A 23,363-nucleotide genomic window follows, 5' to 3' on the forward strand; every position below is an offset into this window, starting at 1 on the left:
GGGGAACAGGGTTCAGGTCAGGAGAGTCACCTGCCTGGCGGGGGGACTGAACTCATGCTGCAGTAGCTTCTGTGAGCTTCATAGTGTGGTGTTTTAACCCGTTGTGCCACCAGGGAGAGACTATTATTATTTCTTGAGGCAGGCCTTGTTCCCATAGCAAAATACAAGTTCTCAAGATATTCAAGGATGTTACGCTCAGCACAATGTTCTGCACATTCTCTCTCTCTCTCTGGGGCATCAGTTTCATAGAAAATTTTACTCAATGCAAATTCACTCTCCTGGCTGGACTCCTGGATATAGGTGTAAACTGTTGCAGGTGACACCAAGTGGACCAAGCATAACAGGCAAAGGAGCCAAAGCCAGATGAGCAGAATAGGGAAGGAGAAGAACAGAAACTTCCTCAGAGCGCCAAAGTAGCAAGGACCATGGAAGATGGACTTGTTCCCTTTAGGCAGTTCAACGCCAATCGTTGGAAACCAAATTCAGTTTTCACACATTTGTAGCAATAAACACTTGATAATAGGCAAGTTTGGTTTCCAGACACCTGCTCCCACAGGTAACAGCAGCTGGGGCAGCTGCCTTGAGGTCATCTCTCACAGAGGTCCTGAGCTAAAAAGATCTGGAGACGTAGGAACCCTAAACCCTGGTTCTTTTCTTTGGGGCCCAGGTACAAGCTGAAAGGTCTAACCAAAAGCAGAAGACTGGAGGGTTGGGAAGTCATGCAGAGATGTAGGAAGGAGCGCTTCTCCTGACTTCAGGTACACCCTACCGTCCCCACTTTTACTAAACCTTAAGAGTTTTCTTTGCAGACAACTAAGTCGAGCAATTCTCACACCAATCAACGTGCCCGCTGGGTCTCGGTGCAGCTCCGGGTTAAAACGACCTAGTCCCGGGGCTTGGGGCGGCTGCAGGCAAGATTGTCGGAGCCCCCTAGCCCGGGCCCCTCCGGGCGCCCCGGACGCAGCCGAAGCTCGCGCGCCTCCTCTCTTGCATCCCCTCCCCTCCTCTTCCCTCCGTCGGCCAGTCCCTCCCCTAGGGGTGGCGGAGCGGGGGGGCCGGGCTAGGCTCCGCGAGGCCCGTGCATTCCAGAGAGCCGAGTGAGCTAAAGCAACAAAGGAGCCGGGCAGTCGGCGGGGAGAAGTCGGGGGCTGCGGCGCGCTGGGGCTAAGGTGGCCGCAGGGCCGCGGGCTGGCGCGGGGGCGGAGCTGGGGACCTAGTCCCGCACCCCGGCCCGCGCCTGGCCACCATCGCGGAGCCGGGAGGTGGTTTTAATGGTGGGCGAGGGAATGGGACTGGAGGTTGGGGGCCCAAAGGGCTCCCGCGGCTGAAGACAACTTGGATAGCTTGGCGCGGGGGGAGGGAGTTGTGGATCCCGACCGGGGCCTCCACCTCGACCATGGGGCCCGGGTCTCAAAGTTTGCGAAGTTGGGCGCCCAGGGCCCGGGACGCGCGGAGCGTCCGGGGGGACCCGGCACCGGACTCGCGGGGCGCACAGGTCGCCTGAGCCGCCTGCGTGGCCCCAAGGGTTGCGCGTGTGGCCTGGGGGCTCCGGGGAGCGGGCGGGGGTGCGGGGGCTTCTGCTGAGTTGGCGGGTTTGGCCATGGCCGCTGCCCGCCTCGCACCGGGGCTGGGGCTTCAGCTCCTGGGGCTGGGGCTGGGGTTGCTGCTGCTGCTGCTGCTGGGGGCCCCGGGCCGGGGGGCGGCCTTGAGCGGGAACGCGACCGGGCCTGGGCCGCGGAGCGCGGGCGCGGGCGCCAGAAGGAGCGCGGCGGTGACCGGCCCCCCGCCGCTGCTGAGCCACTGCGGCCGGGCGGCCCCGTGCGAACCGCTGCGCTACAACGTGTGCCTGGGCTCGGCTCTGCCCTACGGGGCCACCTCCACGCTGCTGGCCGGGGACTCGGACTCCCAGGAAGAGGCGCACGGCAAGCTCGTTCTCTGGTCGGGTAAGCGCGCGGGAGCCGGAGCCGGGGTCGGTGGGCGGCCGGGAGGGGTGCTGCGGTGGCGGGTTCGGGAAAGAACGGGCGCAGGCCTGAGCTTTGGAGAGGGCGGGAGCCGCACCTAGGAGAGTTGGAGGAGCAGCCTGAAACTTTGGGGGCCGGCTGTGCTGGAGGGGACCCGCGGTGATTGGGGCAGGAAGGGAAGGCGAGGAAGCGGGGTGTACGGGAGACGAGGGACCTGAAAGGGGGCCGGGGGGCGCTAGGGGCCACGGGAAAGGCAATTTTTAAAGAAAAGGAGATGCTCACCTACGTGCTGCTCTCGAATCAGCATCCTTAGGGGTTCACGGAGGTATTTAGGCCTTGGAGAGGAGACCGGGAAACCGGTTGGAGAGGAAAAGGAGAAGAATAATAGGGGGTCGATTTATGCATGGAGGGAGAGGGTATGGGGAAAGCACTGGAGTGGCGGGTATAAAGGAAAGGGACCCCCATCCCCCCACCTTCTCCCCTGCCTCCCTCCTGGGATGAGTAAAAGGTAACCAGAAAATTCCGGAAATCTTGTTTGGGGAGACAGGAAGTTCAGAGATTTCAGTTTCCTCATCTGAAAAATGGGGACTCGAATCCCCATCTGAGATTGTGGAGACAGGAGATTATTCTAATCATCACTGGTGTATTCTTTGGAAGTTTGACTCATCAGGCAGCTCAGGGCTGTGGAAGGAAGGACTCTTAATGCTGGGTCGTCCTTTACTTCAGAGGAGTCTGAAGGCCCAGGCCCTCCACTTGAGGTGAGAGTATGGCAAGGCCTGAAGGCTGTAGGCAGAACCCAGACTGGTCCTTCCTTGCCCAGGGAGTGTGGATTATCACCCCACCTGTCACTTTTCTGTGCTGGGGACCCAGAAGGGGACTAGGGAAAGGAACCGGACTTGTCATCCCTTGCTTCTATACTCGAAAGAGAAAATAAAATCAAAAGCGAGGAGCAGACTTTTCAGCCTCCTTTTGACAGACTTTCCCTGTCCCACCTCGGTTCTGCCCCTGGGACGTGCCCATCTTGCCCAGGGGAGGGGAGTGTGTGCAGGTGATCTCTCTCTGTCAGCTTGGCCACTGGAGTCCTCAGGGTCTTTGCAGATGGTTAGACAAAGCCACATGTAGGTTCTTGGCTCCATGCAGGAGGAGACTGGCCCCCAGGATGGAGTCATGTCATTTGGGTGTTACCAGATTCTAAAGTCAGGACATGAGCAAAAACCGAATAACCAACACCAGCTTTGAAGCATCCATAAATTATCATAACATGAGGTCTCTATGATTTTGCAGAAATGTTCTTTCTATGGTAATATGTTTATATAAATGCGAACAGTAAAATACAATATCTAAGAAGGGTGTATCCATAGAAAGTATAATTTTCAGTCTTTAAAGTGACAATGCCAAAGAGCAGAAGACTGAAAGAAAAAAGAAACACGAAAGCAAGGTGTGAACGTTTCTTTGAGCGCTGTCTGAAATAAAGCTTGAATTTAAGGAGTCAGCTGTATGAAATATCCAAATGGCTAATTCCTAGAATCTCACCTAGTCTGAATTGCCCACACGCTAAAAGGATAGTCTGTTTTGTGGGGTCAGTGCTTGTGTATCGCTGTGTACTCAGAATTCTGAGGTTACCTTTCCGTAGTTATCCTTAAGTCAAGGAAGAAAGGCAGAACCTGTTTCCAGCCCGTACTTCCAAGAGCAGCTGCTCAGCACACAGAAGCAGTTTGGACAGGAGAGTGAGGGGTCACAGCCATATGCTGACTGCATGTTTGAGCTCATGGTCTCTGCGATGGATGGGGCAGCGTCCTGCACTGACAGGTTCCTTTTTATGCATATAAGAACTGGGGTACAGGCCAGAGATGCACTAAGGGGGTGGTGATGGTGGTGGTAAGAGGACTCACCAGAGACAGAGTGGGGAGCAGAACAGGCAGATGGACTGATATATACTGCTGAGCAGTGGGCAGGTCAGGAGAGGTCTGCTGCGCCATGTGGGTCAGCTCCCTGGCTGGGGATGGAACTCGCGCTGCGGTATGAGCAGCAGATAGCTTCATAATGCTGCGCTTTAACTTGTTGCGCCACCAGAGCAACTGAACTCAGGTTCTTGTTTTCTCTGATTTCTGCCTAGACCCATCATCCCTTGGCTCAGTTCTATTTCCATGCATTTTGAGCTTCTCTTTCTGCTTTGTGTCTTTCTGCTGGATGTTGTATGACTTAGGGCCAGAAGCAGCTGCTGGTGTAAACTGGAGCAGTGGGTAGGTGGCGTGACCCCAATAATAGACCTTTCGCTGAGAACTTTGGGCTAATGATTTGGCCTGTTCTGAGTTGGGGGTCTTGTTTTGCCTTAGACATGGTCAATGACAGTTGGGTTCTGGGAATGTGTTTGTGGGTGGCAGGTAAAGGTGATCCAGGTTTCTGAAGATAGAGTTTTTTTTTTGTTTTTTTTAAAGATTTATTTATTTGTGCATACAGAACTGGGGTACAGGCCAGAGACTCAGGGGTGGTGAAAGACTTCACCAGAGACAGAGTGGGGAGCAGAACAGGCAGATCGATGAAGTACACTGCTGAGGGGAGCAGCGGGCGCCGGTCAGGAGCCATGTGGTCACCTCCGGGGCAGTCGGGAATTGAACTCATGCGGAAGTGGTTTCGGCTTCTTAGTGCTGTGCTTTAACCCCCTGCGCCACCAGGGAGGGCCTAAAGATAGAGTTTTATTCTTCACTTTAAAAAAAAAAAACCTCAGAATTCTGAGTATATCGCTCTCCACTCATTTACTTAAAAAGATACTGGGTGCTTGCAACATGTCACATCCTGAGTCATCTGGGACATACAAAGGTAAAGAATACAGACATAGGGCCTCCCTGGTGGTACAGAGGTTAAAGTCTCAGCACTGTCAAGCTACTGCCAGCCACTGCAGTGTGAGTTCCATCCTGGCCAGGGAGCTGACCCACATGGCACAGCAGACCTCTCCTGTCTTGCCCACTGCTCCCCTCAGCAGTGTACTTCAGTCAGTTCACCTGGTCTGCTCCCCACTCTGGTGAATCTTCTCACTATCCCCACTCCCGACACCAACCTCTTTCTCCAGCCCCCCAACCCCCTCCTGTTCCCACCTCTGGCCTACACTCCAGATCTTTGTATGACTAAATAAATAAAAATAAATCTTTTTTTTTTTTTTGTCTCTGGTGGCACAACGAGTTAAAGTGCAGCACTGCAAAGCAGGCCCCAGCTGCCTTGGTATGAGTTCCATCCCTGGCCAGGGAGGTGACCCACATGGCACAGCAGACCTCTCTGTCTCACCCACCACCTGCTGTGTGGGGTACTTTGTCAATCTGCCTGTTCTGCTCCCCACACTGACTCTGGTGAATCCTCTCAACCACCCCTGTACCTCTGACCTGTACCTCAGTTCTGCATGCATACATAAATAAATTCAAAAAAAATTTCAGTAGAACTGGTAGAATTGGATCAATTGAAGGATAGAATTCTAAGAGATAAGACCCAGAGAATTTGAAAATAAAGGGATTCATATCCCATATTTAAAAGTTTCAGTGTTATCCAGATGATAATAAGGAACCATTGAAGGCTTTTAAGCAAAATGTATTTAATCACATTTGTATTTTGGGAAGATCTTTGTGCACAATGATTTCATGAAAGTATTAAGTTGCTGGTATAAGATAGAGGCAAAATGTGTCTCTTAATTAAAGGAAATACTGTTTTCTGATGAAAAGTAGCTATAGGCTTTGCAGATATCTTAAATTAAACAAGTAACATACAGTGTGACATTCCTGCTCTCTAAATGGCTGGATTTCCTCTAGTAGTCATACCTAAAACAGTACCTAGTGACTCCATAAAAATAAACCTAAACCCAAATTTAAAGCTAAGGAAGAGAATGTAATTTTTATATTCACATGGATTCAAGAGAACTCTGAACTTAAAACAAGTCAAGTTTTATTACAGAATATCTGTTATTTATTACAGAAGCCACAGGAAGAGGGAAAGTCTGGAACTGGCAGTTGGTGTAGGGGATGGTTGAGGTGGTCCAGAGGAGAGATGATGGCATTCAGGACCCTGGTGACAGGCTGGAAGACGTGAGTAGACCTCACAGAGCATCAGTGTAGCACTGTGAGGTCTTGCTGATGCACTGGATGGAGGGCATGCACCAGAGGAGAACCTAGGCTCATGTGAGACTGAGAACAGGAGAGCAGGGTTAGGAAGCGTGTGGGCTCGGTTTTGGTCATGTGACTGAGAGGTGCTGATTGGACAGAGAAGAATTGCTGAAGAAAGATGGCTGCGATGTGCTTCCTTGGCCCAGATGGCTGAGGCTTTGGAGCACACCCTGGAGTAAGGAAGTTTCTGGCTCAGGTGGGGTCAGGTCTCTGCTACATCTTTCAGCTCTCTGAAATTGGGCTTCTTTAGGCATTCAGCATCTTTGCCTGTTAGAGCTTAAAATATCTTTTCTTAGGCATTCCAGGCTGACCAGACAAACAATATCCAGGCCATGGTCCACCTTTAGCCAAATCTAGTTTGGTCAGTAGGGCAAGAGAGCCAAGAGGCTGCTTCTGGTGCAGGACAGAGGTCCCTGAGAGTCAGCACGTAGCCTCCTTGACTGCTACTGTATCCTGGGTATGAACAGGCCTGTCCCTTGGCTGCGTGAGCCAGTAGGAGAGAGCCAGGGAAGCTGGCTCATTTTCTTTCTTTCTTTTTTTTTTTTTTTGAAAGATTTATTTATTTATGCATACAGAATTGGGGTACAGGCTAGAGGTGCAGGATTTACCAGAGACAGAGCGGGGAGCAGAACAGGCCGACTGATGAAATACACTGCTGAGGGGAGCAGCAGGTGGGTCAGGAGAGGTCTGCTGTGCCATGTGGGTCACCTCCAGGGCAGGCGGGGATCAAACTTGCACTGAAGCTGCTGTAGCTCATTTGCAAAGCTGCATCCTTAGCCAAGGCGCCACCAGGGAGGGCCCAGTTTCTCATTTTTCTAAGAGCCATCAAATTGCGAGATGAGAGGGATGTTGGTGGTGATGATGGTGGGTTTATTTGCAGGATGAACTTGACCAATGACAGAAATCCATTAAAAAATGTATTTTAGGAAAATATAAAAGTACAGAAAAGCACCTACAGCCCTAAGTTTTTATTTTTGCTTCAACTTTTTTACTTTTTAATTGTGAGGAATAGCATGTACAGAAAGCACATAAAACACAGAACCACTAAGTCCTCAGTAATTATACAGTGACCCCGAGTAGAGAACTGGACTGTAATTGGCCCACAGATGCACTTGCTATATCTTTCCCAGGCACACCCCCTTCTCTCCCCTTCTTGGATTGTGCCGTAACCATGTCGGGTAGTTAATCATTTCCTTTTTCCTGAGTAGTGTTGCTATCTAGTTTTGAAACCTCTAGGCAATATATTTCAGCTTTCAATGTTTTTGAACTTTTTTTAAAAAAAAAGATTTATTTATTTATGCATACAAGAGCTAGGGTGTGGGCCAGAGGTTGGGGGGGGTGTAAGGGGATTCATCAGAGACAGAGTGGGGAGCAGAACAGGCAGATTGACTGAAGTACACTGCTGAGGGGAGCTGTGGGCAGGTCAGGAGAGATCTGCTGCGCCATGTGGTTCACCTCCCTGGCTGGGATCGAACTCTTGCTGCAGTGGCTGCGGAGAGCTTCATAGTGCTGTGACTTAAACCATTGTGCCACCAGGGAGGCCCCCTCCCTGTTTTTGAACTTTTGACATATATCACTCATGCTATATGTTATTTTATGTCTTGCTTCTTTTGCTATACATTCTTTTGTAACCTTCATCCATGCTATTGTAGCTCATTTTTTTCTTTGTGGAGTAGTATTCTGTTATATGAATAGACCACATTTTATTTATCCATTGTGTTGTTAAAAATTTAAGTTAAGTTGTCTCCAGCTTGGAGGCCATTGTGATTAATATGGCCGAGAGTAGTCTTTTCTGTGTATCTTGCAATACTTGGGTCAAGTTTCTCTAGATATGTAATTAGAGGACTGGAATTGCTAGATAAGAGGAGACGCATGCCTTCAGCTTACTATAAAGCATTGTGATATATATTTTGATTTGCATTTCCCTGATTAGTAGTGAGGTTAAGCACTATTTCAGATATTTACTGGTCATTTGTTCTTTTGTAATGTGTGTTCAGTTTTCTGGCCCGTTTTTCTATATCTGTTATTTTTGTAAGATTTATAGAAGCTTTTGAATATCGCACATGTTAGTCCTTATGTACTGGTAAAAGGTGAAAGATTTATATAGTCTGAAGAGAAACCAGAGTCTGAGAGTCCTTAGCTGTTCTATTCTGTGGCTGCCCATTTCATTTTCTTTGTATCTTTTGTTGAGCAGAGATTCTAACCTTACAGGTACTCATTCATCAAAATTTTTATGACAGTCTTTATTGTGTCTTTTTAAAAAATTGTGTATTTTGGGGCCTCCCTGGTGGCACAAGGGTTAACGCACAGACTGTGAAGTTATCCACAGCCACTGCAGCACGAGTTTGATCCCCAGTTGAGAACACCCCTGTCTCACCTACTGCTCCCCTCAGCAGTGTACTTTAGTAGATCTGCCTGTTCTCTGGTGAATCCTTTCACCTCACCCCTCCACCCCCCCCACTTCTGGCCTAGACCCCCAGCTCTTGTATACATAAACAGATAAATCTTTTTAAAAACAAATTTGTGTATTTTTAAAAAGCCTTTCATACCACAAAGGCATGACTTTACCTCTTATGCTCTCAAAAGGCCATAGATTTTCCTGTGATTTTAGACTGCATTGAAGATGAATTTTTAAAAATTTTATAATAGCTTATTTTCACTTATGTTTGTGCATTTTTCCACCTCAGGAGGATGATTTTTCTTAACTCCAGTGTCACATTTGTTTTTGCAAAATCATTTGTTGAATACTACTGTTCTGTTGTAAATTATATCCAAATATATATTCATTTTGAGACCTATTTTTGTATTCCAAGGGTCCATTTTTCTATTCCTTCCCATTTTCAAACCATCTTACTTATATCTTTATAGCACCTTCACCTTCTGAGCTGTGGACCACATGAGCAATCTAGTAAAACCTCTGGGCTCCTTGGTATAATATATTTCAGTTCATAAAGCAAAACACACAGGATTGAAAAAAGCATATAGGATTACAAAGAAAATTACATTGAAATATTGTAATCAAATATTTAAAAAAAGTTTGTAATATATAGCACTTCTTTATTGATAGGGTGGCTTAAATATACTATCAAGTGATGAAGAGCCATAACAATATTTTGAGCTATATGTGCAACAAAAAAAATCTGATTTCCATTTGTAACAAGGCCACAATGTTATTGCTGACATTATGGTGATATCTTCCTTGCATTACAATTGAAGGAAAGACTAAATTTCAGTTAGATGTAACTTTTTCTCCTATCCTAGTTCCCTAAGAATCCTTTGTGATCTCCAGACTGACAACCTCTCCTTTATAGTACCATAATATCTAATAGAGTTTGGACTACTCTTGACCCTTTGTGTTTCAATATAAAAATATTTGTTGATGGTTTTGACTGAAATTACATTGAATATGCAGGTTAAATTGGGGAAAATGTCATCTTTACAACATTTAGTCTTCCCAACATTTATAAATTTTTATTGAAATAGTCTTATTTTCTCAGTAATTTTTTTTTAAAGATTTATTTATTTGTGCATACAGAACTGGGGTACAGGCCAGAGGCTCAGGGGCAGCGAGAGGCTTCACCAGAGACAGAGTGGGGAGCAGAACAGGCAGATCGACGAAGTACACTGCTGAGGGGAGCAGCGAGCGGGTCAGGAGAGGTCTGCCACGCCATGTGGTCACCTCTGGGGTAGGCGGGAATCGAACTCATGCGGAAGTGGCTTTAGATTCTCAGTGCTATGCTTTAACCCGCTGCGCCACCAGGGAGGGCCAGTAATTTTTTTTTTTTTTTTAAGATTTATTTATGCATGCAAGAACTGGGGTATAGGCCAGAGGTACCAGGGGTGAGAGGATTCACCAGACACAGAGTGGGGAGCAGAACAGGCAGGTTAATGAAGTACACTGCTGAGGGGAGCAGCAGGTGGGTCAGGAGAGGTCTGCTGTGCCTTCTGGGTCACCTCCCTGGCTGGGGATCGAACTAGTGCTGCAGTGGCTGCTGATATCTTCATAGTGCTGAGATTTCACTATGAGGGAGGGCCTTAACATTAACTTGAGCCATGAGGGAGGGCCTTAACAATATATATCTGAGGTGGTTCTATTTCAATACAAATTGTTTAACCTCTAGTAGAGTTCAATTAATTACATTGATGTGTGATATTTTAGTTCATTAATCTCCTATTGATGCATATAGATTCAAGTTGCTTCTTGTCATTTGCTATTACAGACAATGCTACAATAAGTACTCTTGTGTATTATCTTTATGAACAGAGAAGTGGAATTTCTAGTATAAAATTTTGATAGATACTGCCACATAGACTCCACAGGTGCTTGGTAATGTTTATTCTTACCAAAAATATATAAATTTGCTAGTACCCTCTCCCCCTTCTACCTTTTTCCCCCTCCCTCCCTTCCCCCTCCCATAAAGCATTTTCAAAATGTTTTGGTCTTTTATCACTCCAAGAGTTATACACTCACACTCATATGTCTTGCAGCTTTAGTTCACATTTACTTCATTAAGAGATTGAGCATCTCTCTTTTTTTTTTTTTTTGAAGATTTACTTATTTATACATACAGAATTGGGATACAGACCAGAGGTTCAGGGGCAGTGAGTGGATTCACCAGAGACAGAGTGGGGAGCAGAACAGGCAGGTTGATGAAGTACACTGCTGAGGGGAGCAGCAGGTGAGATAGGAGAGATCTGTGGTGCCAGCCCCTGGACTGGGGATCTGGAATCAAACTTGTGCTGCAGTGGCTGTGGTCAGCTTCACAGTGCTTCCCTTTAACCCTTTGTGCCACCAGGGAGGGTCCCCTCTCTGTGTTTGAAGTCCATTTATACTTATGTGATCTGTTTTGTTTGTCTTTTGCCATTTTTCTATAGGATTGTAAATTCCTTATTGAGTTAACTTATGCATATAAGGAAATTAGCTCTTTCTTGTGGTAAGTTAGAAATAAATTCTCTCAGTGTGTTGTTTTTCTTGTGAATTTATCTTTAAATCTTTTATTTCATGATTTGTAGGTCTTATAGTATCATACTTCAAAAAGCTTTGTCCTCTCTAAGACTTAAAAAAATTTTTTCCTGGGCCTCCTTGGTGGTTCAAGGGGTTAAGTTGCAACACTATGAAGCTGATCCCAGGGAGGTAACCCACATGGCACAGCAGACCTCTCCTGTTTTCGCCCACTGCTCCCCTCAGCAGTGTACTTCATTGATCTGCCTGTTCTGCTCCCCACTCTGTCTCTGGGGAATCCTCTCAGCACCCCCTACCTCTTGCCTGCACCCCATCTCTTGATTGCATAAATAAATCTTTTTTAAAATTTCCTTTTTTTCTTCTAGAGCTTTAATTTTTTGTAATTATGCAGTTATTTTTGATTCATCTAGAATTATTTTTATGAACGAACTTATTTTTTCACTGAATGGCTCTTCAATTGTCATTTAAGATGTATTTAATGATCTATCTTTTCCTTGGGGAGTTTATTTTTAAAGTACAAAACAATATTTAAATGAGAATAAAAGAAAAATGGCCAATTACACATTTTTGAAAGCTGATAATTACCATAAAGGCCACAAAAATCCAGAAAAATTACTCAATAGTTTTAAGTGTAAATTTTTATTTATGTATATACTTATTTATTTTCCATAGCCTTGGACTTTAGGTCTCCAGAGGCAAATACATTCATTCAGTAAATATTTACTGATTGCCTGTGTGATTTACCAGGCATTAGTGGAGAAATGAGAGAATATAAAGAGGTCAGTTATATTCTTTACTTTCAAGACATATACAACTCAATTGGAGACATACATGCACACAAATAAATTTTACTGCTCTATAACAACAATTATATAAACCTGTTAAAACAATCTGTAAACAAAAGCTTATTTTCTGTATTTCTTAACTTGCTTTTAGAGCCATTTATTATATTACTTGGTTCAGATTTACAACTGAACAGTATGTAGTGTGATTCACAGTATTATTTATGAATAAACTGCCTGCTGCTCCTCTAGAACACATTTCACTCTAGGGGCAACCCCCTCCCCCATTTAAAATTTATTGTTTAATAAACAGCTAGTAAAATTCACATTTTTGTTGTACAGTTCTACGAGTTCAAAGAAATACAGAGTTGTATCACCAGCCTCTATAGTCAATATAGAGAACATCCCTCTCACCCTTCTCCCACAACCCCTGCCACTGTTAGCAGGCAGACTGAAGAGCACCTCAGGACCCCCAAACTTGCACAAAATGTGTTCTGCCATTCACCACATCAAGACAAAACATGCTCAATATGTAAGCCTTAACGAGAAAAAACCTTTAAAGGAATTTGAGTTCATAGAAAGATAAGCGAGAACAATAGTTTCCCAATGAAACACCCAAAGTTACCCAACCCCTTGAGGGTAAATGTCCAGACAAACAGGATTGGCCCAAAGCAGGGCTGCTAAGTAAGGTCTGAAAACTTGCCACAAATCTAAGGTACCTTCTAGTGGGGAGCCACAGGAAAGAGGTGCAAGCGACCAGGCAAGTCTGGAAGGAAAAGAGGGAAATCAAGGTAACAGCTGTGCCTCCCTGGTGGCACAGGGTTAAGTCCCAGCAGTAGAAAGCTATTGGCAGCTAGTGCACCACTAGAGTTCAGTCCCCTGCCAGGGAGCTGACCCACAGGGTGCGGCAGACCTCTCCTGTCTCACCTTCTGCTCCCCTCAGCAGTGTATTTCAGTGGATCCACCTGTTCTGCTCCCCACTCTATCTCTGGTGAATCCTCTCACCCCCTGTAACCTCTGGCCAATACCTCAACTCTTGTATGCATGAATAAATAAAAAATAAATCTTAAAAAAAAATAAGTAACAGCTGTGATCGCCAATCTCCCCATGGTCTCTCACCCATGTCTCTTCAAGTGTCTCTACATGTCTTACACCATGTGTTACCCTCCAAGAGGCGCTAACGCTGCTTCTTCACATGCCTCTCTGTTCCATGTGCCTCCTCCAAGTCTCCCAAATCTTCTCTACAAACCCCTTTTTAGGTTCCCCTGGCTGCTCAACTCCATTCCCCATCAGGTGGGGCAGGAAACGTGGGGCCTCTCCTTCCATGGAGATCACAATATTGCACAACCCCTACTCTGTTCTCTACCCATAACCGGAGAGTGGGTCCTCTACCTGGAGTGATAACGGTCCCCAGTGATTCTGAGTTGGGTCAGGTCTGGGAACTGTGGCCTGAGGATATTGCTTCTTAAGTGACAGAACTGGCTCTGGGCATTGGGATAGGCTTTGTCTGCAATCAGAGGCCTAGGTTAGCAATAATAACGTAATATTTTCTGAGTGTTTATGATATGCACTATAAAGTTTACCTCCCCCCACCATCTGGCATTGGGGTTTGGGAGGAGAGAGAGTGTCTCCCATTTTTATTCTTATATCTTCAGAAGCTTCCAATACAACTTTCTACTTGGGAAACATGTTCCTGCAGCAGGGACAATTTGGAGGGGTGCAGGGGGAGGTGGGCTGGGTTGGGAGACCACCTCTTTCTTATACTAACAACAACTTTCCTCCCTCTGCACTGGACAGAGCTTCTTCTGTTTCCCTCCATTTGATTTCCTGCTTCCTCCTCTGGCTTTGGACTACCTGGCTCCCTGGTTATCTCTTCTTAAGCTCCCTCCTTTCCTCTCTCTCACCTCCAGCTGGTAAGAATAGGGTGCTGGGTCTGGGAAGGGGAACATCTGTGGTTCTGGTGCATGGGTCCTGTCAAGGGTTGGCCCCACAAACTCCTTCCCCTAGAAGAGGCCTAGGGAAGATGTGGAAAGGTCAGCTGAAAAGGTAGAAAGTAAGCCAAACTGGGCTTCTCAGCCAGAACTGCTCAGAGTCCCTATCAGGGCATTTGGAAATGGGGGCCATTTTTCACAAACTTGATTGAGTTGTAAAATAGACACAACAAGTGCCCAGATCCTAAACTTGATTTTCACAAGATCAGATTTTTCTGATCTGCCTGGGATCAGATCATGTGACAGAACATCACCAACAGCCTAGAAGCCCTCTTCAGGCCTGGAGTGGGGTGGGGAGAGCATTTTGCTTCTCAGTGACTGAGGGGTTCTGTTGGCATGTAGTGGCAGGGTGCAGGGAGGAGGCCCATACAAGCCAGACTCATCCTGCCCAGGTAACCGGTGTCAGGAGAGGCCTGGGCCTGGCGACCAGGGGAGCACTGAGGGGGTGCAGTGTCTGCGGGCCAGAGAGATGCAGAGCCACTGTCAAGTGTCCACATGGTCTCCACTCCCCAGGTCTCCGGAACGCCCCCCGCTGCTGGGCCGTGATCCAGCCTCTGCTGTGTGCCGTGTACATGCCCAAGTGTGAGAACGACAGGGTGGAGCTGCCCGGCCGCACCCTCTGCCAGGCCACTCGTGGCCCCTGTGCCATCGTGGAGAGGGAGCGGGGCTGGCCTGACTTCCTGCGCTGCACCCCCGAACACTTCCCCGAGGGCTGTCCGGTGAGTGTGCTGCAGGGCCAGGCCACGTTCTCAGGGCTGAGCGGGGCCAGGCCACGTTCTCAGGGCTGAGCGGGGCCGGGCCACGTTCTCAGGGCTGAGCGGGACCAGGCCTGGGCAGAGCCTGGCAGGAGGCTGACGCAGACCAGCCGGGAGCCTTCTCTCTTGGGAGACCCCGAGTCTGTGCCATCAGGTCAGCAGGCCACAAGCCCCGACGGAAGCTTGCTGGCTGGGCTGTTCTGTCAGGGATTATCCGCTTTCTCACAAAAATTACTTGTGTTCAACAAGTATATTTTGCACTTCGGGTGTAAAAGGCATTGGGAATCATGGGAACCGTGGATGACAGAACCTCCTCAGGAAGTTATCCTTTGATTGGGGAGTCAAGGCAGGTAAAACAGCCCGAGACACCAACAGACATGACCTAGCTAGTTGGGGAAGGACAGCTTACAAATGATAAGAACGAAAGAAAGATGGTGATCGTCATGCTTTTACTGTTATCTGCCAGCTTCCAAATACTATTATCAGCATCTAAGTCCTCTTTACGTTTAGCCCTTAAACCACACCATGAAGTATAGGATTGCTATCTTATCAATGGGGAAACTGAGGTAATAGGGCAAATCATTTGCCCAAGACCACATGGAGTCACTGAGCCACCAGGCTGGGCTTCTGGTCCCGGAGGTGGTCTCCAGCGCCTGTGCCCTCGGCCACTCTGGCACACTGGCACCCTGCTGCTGCCCTCTTCGCCTGTCTGCCTACTTCCCCCTTCTGCACTGACAACTCCCTGCCTTATTCCAGAACGAGGTGCAGAACATCAAGTTCAACAGTTCGGGCCAGTGTGAGGCGCCCTTGGTTCGGACCGACAACCCTAATAGCTGGTACGAGGACGTGGAGGGCTGTGGCATCCAGTGCCAGAACCCACTCTTCACCGAGGCGGAGCACCGGGACATGCACACCTACATCGCCGCCTTCGGGGCCGTCACGGGCCTCTGCACACTCTTCACCCTGGTCAGCGGAGGACAGGCCCTTGGGTGAAGGAGGCAGGGAAGAGAGAGGGGGGTCGGGACACTGAGCCGGGATAGTGGGGAGCGAGCCAGGATGGTGGAGGTGGGCGTGGTGGGGAGTCCCCAGGGAAGGGTCATGATGAGACGGGTCAGGGCACCTGCAGCACAGAATTACCTGACCCTCACGGAACGGCTCCCACGACTCTCTTCTAGGCCACGTTTGTGGCTGACTGGCGGAATTCGAATCGCTACCCTGCCGTCATCCTCTTCTACGTCAACGCGTGTTTCTTTGTGGGCAGCATTGGCTGGCTCGCCCAGTTCATGGATGGTGCCCGCCGGGAGATCGTCTGCCGTGCAGATGGCACCATGAGGCTTGGGGAGCCCACGTAGGTGCCTTGGGGACTCAAGAGTTGAGGGCGAGGGGAGGAGGGCCGAAGTGTGTGCTTAGCAGAAAAGGGACAGGTTGGACTTGAAAAGCAGAGAACCCAGAAAGACCTCTCCAAGTAACACACCTCCTGTCTGCACAGCTCCAACGAGACACTGTCCTGTGTCATCATCTTTGTCATCGTGTACTACGCCCTGATGGCTGGTGTTGTCTGGTTCGTGGTCCTCACCTATGCCTGGCACACCTCCTTCAAGGCCCTGGGCACCACCTACCAGCCTCTCTCGGGCAAGACCTCCTACTTCCACCTGCTCACATGGTCGCTCCCCTTTGTCCTCACTGTTGCAATCCTCGCTGTGGCCCAGGTACAGTGATGGTGAGGGCGTGGGGGCCTGCAAGGGACAGGTGTGAGTAAGACAGTGCCCAGCTCCACCGCTCCCACCGCTTCCTGCTGCAGGTGGATGGGGACTCCGTGAGTGGCATCTGTTTTGTGGGCTACAAGAACCACCAGTACCGTGCTGGCTTCGTGCTGGCTCCAATTGGCCTGGTGCTCATCGTGGGAGGCTACTTCCTCATCCGAGGTGAGTGAGGATCAGGGCAGGACCAGCGGGGCAGCAAAGGGGCTCAGAAGCTGCTCTGTGTGAGCATGAGGAGTGTCGCCTCTGCTGCCTCTGCGGTGGGACCTTAGCAGACCCCACAGGAACTTGGTGCAAACTGGCAGGTGTCCCTCCTAGGCAGACACCCTGCACCCTTGGTGTGGGTTAGCTTCTTTGTGCCAGCCAGAAAAACGCACCCCTTTCTTCAGAGTCTTGCGCAGAGGCTCACGGTTTAAGAGGAGCTCGGGTTGGGTTTCAGACCCGCCCCAGCCGTGTACACATGCACGGTCCACATGCACCAGCGCAGGGCATAGGTGAGCACCCTGAATTTCTGTGTCCTCTCAGCTTGGTTTCTCATCTCCCTCCTGCCTGCAACACACACACATGCACACGCACGCACACGCACGCAAACAGCTGTCACAACACGCACATCTCTGTTCCCTAACTTCCCCATCTCACCTGCCACTTCTGCCATCAGCCTGCGTGCCTTGGTCTAGCTCATTTTTGTTGCGTTTTCTTTGTAAGCATCAGGTTCCTCGTCCCGTCCTGTTAACCTTCCATTCAGCCCAGCTCTTCCCCTGCTTTTTGGCCATTTCTGGATACCTAATCCATGTATCGTGTCTCTGCTGCCTGTGCTGTAGCTGCTGGAACTCATCCAAATGGAGATGTGTCTTATGTGCGAAATTCACACCGCCTTTCAAATAGCCCCGACTGGCTTGCTCCATGGGCCACTTGTTGAAGGGATGATACTTGGGACAGGTCGACTTTATAAAAATACACCGAAGTGAACTTGAGTCATTTTACTTTTTGAATGTGCCACTAGGAAATTTGAGATCCTGGGAGTGGCTCACATCATACTTCTGTGAAAGAACACTGTCCTCCAGTTTCTTTTTATGCCTTTTCCAGTGGAACAGCTTCAACCTGGCTACCTGACTTAGGGGTGGCCCAGCAGCACTGAGACACCTCCCCTCACTTCTCCACTGTCTTTGCAGCCTTTGCAGTCTCTGGGTGACCTGCCACCAGCAGGTCTATTTCTCCAATTCCCCAAGCTCTAAGTCAGCACAGGTGTGATCAGACCTGAGCCTGCAGGGCCAGGGGAGCCCCCCCCCCCCCGCCACTCACGCCTGAGTCTCCCTTGTGTTCAGGAGTCATGACCCTGTTCTCCATCAAGAGCAACCACCCTGGGCTGCTGAGTGAGAAGGCTGCCAGCAAGATCAACGAGACCATGCTGCGCCTGGGTGAGGGGCCCCGGGACTTGGGGGTGCCAGCCTCGCACGACGCCCTCCTGGGGAAGGGTCTGGAGACGCAGTAAGCGAGAGGGACAAGATAACGTCCATGGGACAAGATAAGGCCGAGAGAGAGGGTGGTGCTGGTAGTTCAAAGAAGGGCCCTGTTGGATGGAAGCGCTCAAGTCCCTGCCTAGCCTGCGTCCTGGCGCAGTTCCCTCCCACGCGGCCCTCCTGGAGTGCTGCTGTTGCCTTGTTTTGAAGAGTGCATCTCTAGAACTGAGCCAGCTCATCCACCCCAGACTCATGCCTTCGCCATGTGGGACACACACCCTCTGCCACTGCTGCTGCCCGGCTGGGCTTGGTTACGGAGCGCCCTGCCCCGTTCCCTCCACAGGCATTTTCGGCTTCCTGGCCTTTGGCTTTGTGCTCATCACCTTCAGCTGCCACTTCTACGACTTCTTCAACCAAGCTGAGTGGGAGCGCAGCTTCCGGGACTACGTGCTGTGAGTGGGTGGTCGGGGTTTGGGGGCGACCGTGATGAGAACTGGGGCTCAGACCACAGGCCCAGCAGGGCCGACCTTTCTCTGCTCTCTGCCTCTGCAGGGCTCTCTGGAAACGTGAGGAAGCCCCGGGGTGGGGGTGGGGGGCGGTGGCTGTACTTCTCATGTTCTCCATTAGTTTCTTGTGTACCCCTACCGGAAGTAATCACCTCTCTGCCTGGGCTGTTACTACTGGGCTGTAAAAGCTTGCTAGCTTTGCCTCTGCTTTTTTGTCTGAGTGAGGATGAATATGAGAGAAGAGGGTATCGCAGCTGCTGATACCCTCTACCAGGAATCGCCATTAAAATGGAACAACAGTGGACATGTGTCCATATCCTGATGGCTTGCGACTCTTAAGCCTGCAACTTTCAGTGTGGGGAGCGTTAAACCATGACGGGGTCCCACCCCCAGAGATTTGCTTTAATTGTACGGGTGGGACCCAGACATCAGTAGTTATTAAAAGCTCCCAGGTGACTCTAATGAGTACCCAGGGCTGTGAATCAGTCCTCTGGGGTTTAATTCTTTCTCAAGTCTTTGGAGTGGCTGGTTGACTAGGTACCCACCCAGGAGACCCAGAAGGTCTCATCTGTCTATGGCTTCTCACCACAGGTGCCAGGCCAACGTGACCATCGGGCTGTCCACCAAGAAGCCCATCCCCGACTGTGAGATCAAGAATCGCCCTAGCCTCCTGGTGGAGAAGATCAACCTGTTTGCCATGTTTGGAACCGGCATTGCCATGAGCACCTGGGTCTGGACCAAGGCCACTCTGCTCATCTGGAGGCGCACCTGGTGCAGGTGGGGCTAGCAGCCAGCCTGTTCGGATCCTTGCCTTGCTCCAGTCTGCACCCTGTTTGCAGGTTGTATGCTCCCAAGACTCCTAGTGCACGGCACAGCCTTGGGCCTAGTGTTTTCTAAGGGCCTGCCCTGAGTCCTCCAAAGCCACCTTCTCTGTGATTCACCACTGCCCCCTAGTGACATCTTTTGTCCTCAAGAAGACTGGCTAAGGGTTCAGCTGGGGTGGGATGGAATGGTTTGGAAACTGTGCCCACAGGAGCCCTGTATTCCAGGCCTAAGTCTTTGCAAAAAGCCTTTACTCCTCAGCCCTTGGGGTCTTGAAGCCCCCTGGAGGCTCCTTCCCTGGAGGCAATGGGATTGCTGTGATGGGAAGCTGCTGTTCCACCACTCCCACTGCCCCATCCTTTCTGGCCTCAGGTTGACAGGGCAGAGTGATGATGAACCCAAACGGATCAAGAAGAGCAAGATGATTGCCAAGGCTTTCTCCAAGCGGCGGGAGCTGCTACAGAACCCAGGCCAGGAACTCTCCTTCAGCATGCACACCGTCTCCCACGACGGGCCTGTAGGTGAGCTTCAGCCCCTTTCCTCCGCCAAGGCACTAAGACCCCCAGTGCCAGAGGTGGACTTGAGGGCAGGGGTGGACTTGAGGGTTGTCTGGAAGGTGTGAGGAATAAGGCACACCCTGCACTCTTCCTCTCCCACTCGCTCCCTCCCCAGTCAGCTCCCCCCTGTGTCTGTCCCAGGGTTCCATGGTTTGCTTTGTTTCAGAGGGACAAACTGCCTTCTCCAGTGGCTCTCCCTGGGCTAGAGTAAGACAGGTGCCAGGCCTGCCCTCGCAGATGGGGAGTAGGTAGAGAGCTCTGTGGTGACTAGGGCATGTTTTCTCTGGCCATGTGGGAGAGATTGGCTGGGGAAGGTGAATGGTGCTGAGTAAGGGAGGAAGGCACCGGGCAGTCACGAGTCCTATTCCTTTCATCCCCACAGCGGGTTTGGCCTTTGACCTCAATGAGCCCTCAGCTGATGTGTCCTCAGCCTGGGCCCAGCATGTCACCAAGATGGTGGCCCGGAGAGGAGCCATTCTGCCCCAGGATGTGTCTGTCACCCCTGTGGCAACTCCAGGTAATGGGGTTCAGGCTCCTGTAGAAAGGTTTGGGGAACTAGAGGTTGTGGGAGGGGTGCTCTAGGACAGGAGAATGAGGGGCTGTCAAAAGGGAGGAAAGAGGCAAGACTCTCAAGGGTCTGAACTGTGAGGCTGAGGGACTAGAGGTTGAATCAGGGATCCCAGAGCCAGGAAATAGGGTTCATGGAGAGAAGGGGTGATGTGGACAGAGCCAGGGCACCAGGCTCATGTGGCTTCTCCCTCTGTCAGTGCCTCCAGAGGAAAAAGCCAACCTGTGGCTGGTTGAGGCAGAGATCTCCCCAGAGCTGGAGAAGCGCCTGGGCCGGAAGAAGAAGCGGAGGAAGAGGAAGAAGGAAGTGTGCCCGGTGGGGGCCCCCCCTGAGCTTCAGCACCCTGTGTCTGCCTCTAGTGCTGTTCCTCATCTACCACAGCTGCCCAGGCAGAAGTGTCTGGTGGCTGCAGGTGCCTGGGGGGCCGGGGAACCCTGCCGCCAGGGAGCCTGGACGCTGGTCTCCAACCCCTTCTGTCCAGAGCTCAGTCCCCTTCAGGACCCATTTCTGTCCAGCGGCCCTGCCCCCACAGCCTGGGCTCAGGGCCGCCGGCAGGGGCGGGGACCCATTCACTCCCGCACCAACCTGATGGAGGCAGAGCTCATGGACGCGGACTCCGACTTCTGAGTCTGGGGAGCAGGACCTGAACAGGAAAGGGGAATAAAACCCATCCAACATGCTTCTTCTTCCCTCGGAATGCCTCCCAGGATCTCCTCTCCCAGAGGGCCTTGGGTCCAGTGCCCTCCCTGGAGAGTTCTAGATGTCTGGCTCACAGCAGCAGGACTGTGGGAAGAGCCCTGACATCTCCGCGGGTAGGCCTCACCCAGGGGCAGGGCCCTGGAGCTCAGGGTCCTTGTTTCTGCCCTGCCAGCTGGAGTCTGGCTGGCAACATCTGTCTCCCCCGCAGGTTGTGGGGTCTGTAGAGCTTGTGGTGGGACTGTAACAACAAAGGCAGGAAGGACAGTGTCCAGAATGGGCCATGGTGGCCCAGTTAAACCCATGTCTGTCAGATGAGGGCTGCTGCCCTTTTCTGTGCCAGTGGGTGCCCTCTCCTGGCAGTCTCAGACCAAAAGTGTTTGATGTGTCATTAGCCTTTTGTCTGAAAGGGGATAGGCTCCCTTCATCCTCTCCCAGGCAGTTGTGGGGCTGGAGTGTCTGCTCCCACAGGGCTTCCAACCTCTCTTCTGTCGGGCTCATCACCCTCCTGTGTTCTGCTTCTCCTTCTCCTCCCCCATTACAGCCCAATTAGGCCACCCTCTTCCTGTTTCCTGTTTGTTGATTAGTACCCAAAACTGTTGAATTCTCCACCCTGACCCATTCACCTCTCCCTTTTGTTACTGGGCTCCATCTCCAGATGAGGGATTGATTCAACCATCTGCCCGGTGTGGGTTAGAAGCAGTGCCTAGCGGGAGCCTCAGGGCCTCCAAGAGACATTTGTTATCTCTTCCACATACCCATCCAGTGAGGGATGGATCCCCTGACTTAAGGAGCTACTCTGGGAAGCTACTGGAGCTTCATCAGGCAGGAAAGCTTCCTTCAACTTCCACAACCAGCAGGCAAGGAGATTCCCACCCCATAACCCCCAACCATGTCCCTAAAGCCCCAGTTTCGAGAACCAGACAGCAGGAAGCCTTAGTTGCTGGCTGGATTCCAGATAGGAGGATAGAGATGGGAAGAAATATAAACAGTAAATAAAAGGTTTTTGTATAAACTCTTGGTGTGATTCTTTCCTTGGGCTCTGGTCTTGACTTAGCTGTATACCTGATCCTGACCTCATTCTCCTTCCATTTCCTCCAAAGGCTGGCTGAAGGGCCAAGAGCTTGATGCTAATGAGGTCACAACTGACAGATGTCTGCTGATGTCAACCTAATGTGCTGGCTGTCCTTCTAGGCCAGTTAGCTTTGTATGGACAAAAGCTCTTCTGTGGCCTCAACTGCCTCACTGCACACTGATCATAAGATGGTTGAGCAAGACCAGGTGGTTCACCCCGGGTGATGATTGGAAGCAAGTGTGTTCCCCATCTAATGGAGATGGGCCTCGTCCCAGTGGCAGTCCTGGGCCCCACCTCTGTGGGCCTGTTGCCTTCTGTGAGGGATGTCAGGGAGACCACACTTACTGTGAGCCACAGCTTCCTTCCCAGACCAGTCAAAGGAATTCAAACTTCCCCAAGGGAAGCCTACTCACCCCACTTTTCCGTTAGCAGGAGCTTGGGGGCTGGTTGGAAGGTCTCAGGAGCATGCATGGAGGACAAGGGATGGTACCCACAGCCTTGGAGGATATTGTACAGTGTTGACCAGATTTGTTTGGGGGAGCATTGTGTAGGGGAACAGATTGGAAGGGAACAGCAGTTTTTATGTAATTTGCACAGGTATTGTCTGAGAGCAAACTCTTATTGCATTTCATATGCATTAACTGGTTGAATCTCACAACAGACCTATGAGGCACTGTTAACACCCCCAAGATACTGAGGTACAGAGGGTTGGATAGTCTGTCCAAAGCCATGCAGATGAGTGGTAATCTGGGGTTCCATCAGGCTCCAGAGTCTTGTCACTGCTCTGCTGCCTCTTGTTTAAATCAGAGGGACCAGAGAAGCTAGTTCTAGAACAAGCTCAGTGAAGCTAACAGACTTGGGCCAAACCTCATGGCTAGTAAGGACCAGACACAGCAGGGACTTCCCGACAAGAATGTATTCACTCTCAGCTCTGACCTTTGCTTTTCCCTCCTACCCAGGTCTCTACTTTCTCCCTCTGGCTAACCTACTTCCTGTGTTTGCTCACCTCATTCCTTCTTGCCTTCTTACCTCTCACAGCAGGTTGATAGATGTTTAACAACAACAATATTCAAAACCAAAATGTGTCAGTGTTATCTAGTGATCTTTTCTGGAAAAAGGGAAAATGTTAATAATTTTCATTCCCTGTGGACATTCCTTCCAACCTGTCTTTCTATAGTGGAATTAAAAGGTAAGGCAAATGGGGTGAAAGGTATTCAAATTGGGCTTTAATAAGCTGTTATCTTTGTAGGTCTGAATCTGTGACACTAGAGGGCGCTGTGAGCCCACCTTCTGAGGATGTGGCCATGAGGACCCTGGTG

The 23,363-nt window shown here is 50.1% G+C and overlaps 1 protein-coding gene across 1 annotated transcript; it reads left to right on the forward strand.

The window, feature by feature from the left end:
* The first annotated feature begins 1,098 nt into the window (after window positions 1-1,098).
* SMO (smoothened, frizzled class receptor) lies at window positions 1,099-21,984 on the forward strand. Its single transcript, XM_004677032.2, has 12 exons — window positions 1,099-1,943; window positions 14,359-14,564; window positions 15,357-15,566; window positions 15,776-15,948; window positions 16,090-16,309; window positions 16,402-16,525; window positions 17,686-17,778; window positions 18,164-18,272; window positions 18,918-19,103; window positions 19,521-19,669; window positions 20,088-20,222; window positions 20,473-21,984. Exons 1-12 carry the CDS (start codon window positions 1,601-1,603, stop codon window positions 20,898-20,900), a joined length of 2,376 nt encoding a protein of 791 aa, XP_004677089.1. The 5' UTR covers window positions 1,099-1,600; the 3' UTR covers window positions 20,901-21,984.
* Window positions 21,985-23,363: the final 1,379 nt, after the last annotated feature.

This window comes from Condylura cristata, unplaced genomic scaffold (assembly GCF_000260355.1).
Source record: "Condylura cristata isolate star-nosed mole 26May11 unplaced genomic scaffold, ConCri1.0 scaffold00005, whole genome shotgun sequence".
NCBI classification, from domain to species: domain Eukaryota; kingdom Metazoa; phylum Chordata; class Mammalia; order Eulipotyphla; family Talpidae; genus Condylura; species Condylura cristata.

Bases quoted from the DNA above. Each gene is read 5' to 3' on its own strand.
- SMO (XM_004677032.2), top strand. From the start codon at position 1,601: ATGGCCGCTGCCCGCCTCGCACCGGGGCTGGGGCTTCAGCTCCTGGGG. The intron at 16,526-17,685 runs GTGAGTGAGGAT...CCTTGTGTTCAG, and splicing joins AGGCTACTTCCTCATCCGAG to GAGTCATGACCCTGTTCTCC. The intron at 20,223-20,472 runs GTAATGGGGTTC...TCCCTCTGTCAG, and splicing joins CACCCCTGTGGCAACTCCAG to TGCCTCCAGAGGAAAAAGCC.